The sequence below is a fragment of the Pollicipes pollicipes genome, unplaced genomic scaffold, assembly GCF_011947565.3.
Source record: "Pollicipes pollicipes isolate AB1234 unplaced genomic scaffold, Ppol_2.1 Scaffold_5724;HRSCAF=6776_pilon_pilon_pilon, whole genome shotgun sequence".
Taxonomy (NCBI): Eukaryota; Metazoa; Arthropoda; class Thecostraca; order Pollicipedomorpha; family Pollicipedidae; genus Pollicipes; species Pollicipes pollicipes.
The window spans coordinates 16547113-16550972 of record NW_023596746.1 but is presented as its reverse complement, the minus strand read 5'-3'; the positions used below and the strand labels follow the sequence as shown (position 1 = coordinate 16550972).

The 3860-nt window shown below is 51.9% G+C and overlaps 2 protein-coding genes across 2 annotated transcripts; one reads left to right on the top strand and one right to left on the bottom strand.

Moving 5' to 3' along the window:
- Positions 1 to 1438: 1438 nt before the first annotated feature.
- LOC119103603 (asialoglycoprotein receptor 2) lies at positions 1439 to 2448 on the top strand. Its single transcript, XM_037227196.1, has one exon. The coding sequence runs from the start codon at positions 1531 to 1533 to the stop codon at positions 2125 to 2127; it is 597 nt and encodes a 198-aa protein (XP_037083091.1). The 5' UTR covers positions 1439 to 1530; the 3' UTR covers positions 2128 to 2448.
- On the bottom strand, positions 2235 to 3860 carry LOC119102732 (pulmonary surfactant-associated protein A). Its single transcript, XM_037226191.1, has 2 exons — positions 3442 to 3860; positions 2235 to 2238 (listed from the first exon to the last, which is right to left on the bottom strand). The coding sequence occupies exons 1-2, from the start codon at positions 3858 to 3860 to the stop codon at positions 2235 to 2237; spliced, it is 423 nt and encodes a 140-aa protein (XP_037082086.1).

Sequence of the window (3860 nt, the reverse complement as noted above, 5' to 3'; positions counted from 1 at the left end):
GTGGTCCTTCAGGTAGCTGTACTTGGATCACTTGGTAAAACGTACACCGGTGTAGCCGCGTATGTCAGACTTCTCAGCAGGTGGCTAGGCATTTCTTCAACCTCTCAAACTACAGGTTTCTTCTGATGCCAACTGGTACATTGGGAATCCTAGTTCTGAACATTGTTTGTCTTTCCACTTGGCGAACCTGGAGCCGAGACTAAATGGCTCTTTCGGCCAGGTCTCCACGCAGTCTCCTGTGCCATTGTTGCTGTCTGGTTGACTTGCAGACACACCGGGGTGAGGTTGATTCACGTTCGCGTTCTGCCCTTTTACTTAGCGGTGTTTTACCGACAGACATCGTGCAATCAGTGCCTTGCCTTTCAGCCATTATTCGTTTTCCTGTTGATACGCCTATATCATTCATGATCCATTGTGGGGCAAATTATGCACACATTTTCTTTACAGTACATTCTAATGTGTCCATTCATGTAAGGCTTCACCTTTCGGTACGATTCGGAAAATCATCGTCTAATATATATCTCAACTTCATTGTTCGCTTATGTTTAAGAGGTACACACGGTGTAATAGAGCTTAAGCCGCATCATGTTACAAGGCGCCCGCCTTCGTGGGTATCTCCGTCTCTATGCGCTTCTATTAGACTTCTCCCAACCAATAGAAGTGCTTGCCGCCGCTGAAGTTAGAGCTCGATCAACAACTGGAGCGAATCAGACCTTGGTCTGCTAAGTCGTGAAACTTTAACCTGCCGTACCAGATGAAAAGCGCTCGCCAGAATTCGCAAGAGACGAAGGCGCACCACAAATAACGTCAATATCTCTCAACTTCATCACTACTATGACTACCGTCGCTTTTAAATGAAGCCTTGCTTGTGTAACTCAACAAGAAATTCGGTACATCTTACCACGCATTTCGAAGACCAAAACAGGCAATATTACAAAGTCAGTTTGTGCTTAACTCTCCACATAAGAGGTGCAGGACCGCAGGCCATGCCGCCAGGCAGCACCAGCTGGCGATGCAAACGGGGCTGGGGCTCCCAGTCGGTTGTTTACGGACATAGTCCGGCGGTGCCTCCTTTGTCGCGGGAGAGTTGGCTGGACTGAGTGCAGGCGTGTTTATTTGACGGCACATTCTTAGTGTGCAGTCTGGTCGCCGCAGCATTTCATCTGGCCCGTGTGGCTCTATTGCTAGTGCGCAAAACCGGACTAAAACCGGCATGGCCGGTGTGGTACAACGGCGTGCAGTGGCGGAGCCAGTGGGAAGATTGGGGAGGAACCAAAACAGCATCAAGACGACGAAAAGCATGGTTTCCTTATTTTTCACCGGGATGTAGGGAATGCAGCGATAGGAGTTTTACTCCTCATGGTATTTGATGCTGAATTCGCCCATGGTCACCACTAGCCTCCGGAGAACTGGGGATGTGTCAGTGGGTTCTAAGAGGTTCGAGCAGAAGGGTATCGCGGAGTGCGGTGCTCCGCAGACAGAGAAGCAGAGCATTACGCGGATAAGTGTCGCTCGGGTACAGTGCGTACCATGCCCCGTCGCGCCGTTGCCCGCTGGATGGTGCCGCTGGCGGTGCTCGTCTGCCTCTGGGAGTGCGGCGCCGACCGGTACACCGCCAAAACACTGCGGCGCTACCTCAAGGAAGCCATCGCTGAGGCGCTGCTTGAACACCGCAGTGAGTTCCTGCCGCCAGAGACAGCGCCGACCACCTCACAGTGCGGGTGCCCGAAGCAGTTCGTGCCGTGCGCCGGCCGCTGCTACCGGCGGCTGTCCCCCGCCGTCACGTATGAACAAGCTGAACAGGCGTGCGCGCAGATCAACTCGCACCTGGCGGTGCCGCGCACTCGTGACGAGAACCTGTGCGCCGCCGGTCTGGCCCGCAACCGGCACATCTGGCTGGGAATTACCGATCAGCTCACCGAGGGAGTGTTTGTCGACATCTTCGGCCGATCGGTGACGGAAGAACTTACCCAGGTGTGGTCCGCAAGCCAACCAGACAACTACAATGGTACAGAAGATTGTGTTGAGATTTGGCCGGAAAACGCATTTAATCTCGGTTCCAAGTTCGCCGAATGGAATGACAAACACTGCTCTGAACTGGGATACCCAATGTGTCAATTGGCATGATAAGAAACCTGTAGTTCGAGAGGTTGAAGAAATGCCTAGCCACCTGCTGAGAAGTCTGACTTACGCGGCTACACCGGAGTACGTTTTACCAAGTGATCCAAGTACAGCTACCTGAAGGACCACCGGTTTTATATTTCAGCAATGTGGGTGCGGTACGACGGTGCAAGACGCCTCGCAGGGTAAAACACCCCACGCCGATAGCTGCAAAATTGCATGTCCTGAGTAAAGCATGTGATGTACAGGATGGGAAACAGACCATGTTTTATCCGGCTACATGAAATTGGTATGAATGCGGCTGTTTACTTGGAAACGGAGGTAAGAACGGGATATCATGTGAGCATTTCTGTCATTTTTTCGTTGCAGTTCAACCCTAGCGATATCATGTATTTAAGTATATTGAAACAACGCTGGTGGTCAGGTGCAGCCTGCGTGGGTATTAAGAACAGGTCGACAAATGTGATGACTGACATAACTTCAACGACCAAGGGCAATGAAATGTACGAGGTCGCTGATGCGTGCCAAAATCAACGGAACAGATGCAGGAAAGACTCACAGCGGAAGGTACGGATCCCCAAAAAGGAATTAGGCTGTTAAAAAAACATCTAAAAATATATCACTGAGGCACCATACACATGAGGCTGAAGATTACAGCTGTCTGGAGATATGAGAATCTTGGAATATGCTCAGAAGTTATGGCAGGAGGAAGCTCATAACAACCCTTACAACTTTCCCTACCTTTTTTCAGTTCAAAACGCTGCTATGGGCGAACTGCAACAAGAAAAGCGGAAGACATACCCACATAATGCAAAGTTCTCACCTTCGTTGTCACGCAAACATCCGCATCCATTTGAAACACACGTAACGCTTTGAAACGCGTGAAAACTTTTTCTCAGCCTGTGCATTACACATTTTGCTCAGGGCATCAAGTTTTAGAGCTATCAGCGTAGGGTTTTTACCACGCGAGACGTTTTGCACCACTTTACCGTGCAAAATTTGCTCAACTATGCAACTGATGATGCTTTACGTCAAAACACTTGGTTCTCTTGCTATCAGTGTGCCCCGGTGCAGCCACGCGAGTCAAACTTCTCAGCAAGTGGCTAGGCCTTTCTTCACCTTCTCCAACTACGTGTTTCTTCTCATGCCGATTGGCACATTGGGTATCCCAGATGAAAGCATGGCTTGTCATTCCACTCGGCGAACCTGGAGCCAAAATTATATGCGTTTTCCGGCCAGATCTCCACACAGTCTTCTGTATCGTTGTGGTTGTCTGGTTGATTTGCGGACCACATCTGGGTAAGCTCTTCTGTCACCGACCGGCCGAAGATGTCGACAAACACTCCCTCGGTGAGCTGATCGGTAATTCCCAGCCAGATGTGCCGGTTGCGGGCCAGACCGGCGGCGCATAGGTTCTCGTCACGAGTGCGCGGCACCGCCAGGTGCGAGTTGACCTGCGCGCACGCCTGTTCAGCTTGTTCATACGTGACGGCCGGGGACAGCCGCCGGTAGCAGCGGCCGGCGCACGGTATGAACTGCTTCGCACACCCGGACTGTGAGGTGGTCGGTGCTGTCTCCGGCTGCAGGAGATCACTGCGATGTTCAAGCAGCGCCTCGGCAATGGCTTCCTTGAGGTACAGCCGCAGTGTTTTAGCGGTGTACCGGTCGGCGCCGCACTCCCAGAGGCAGACGAGCACCGCCAGCGGCACCATCCAGCAGGCAACGGCGCGACGGGGCAT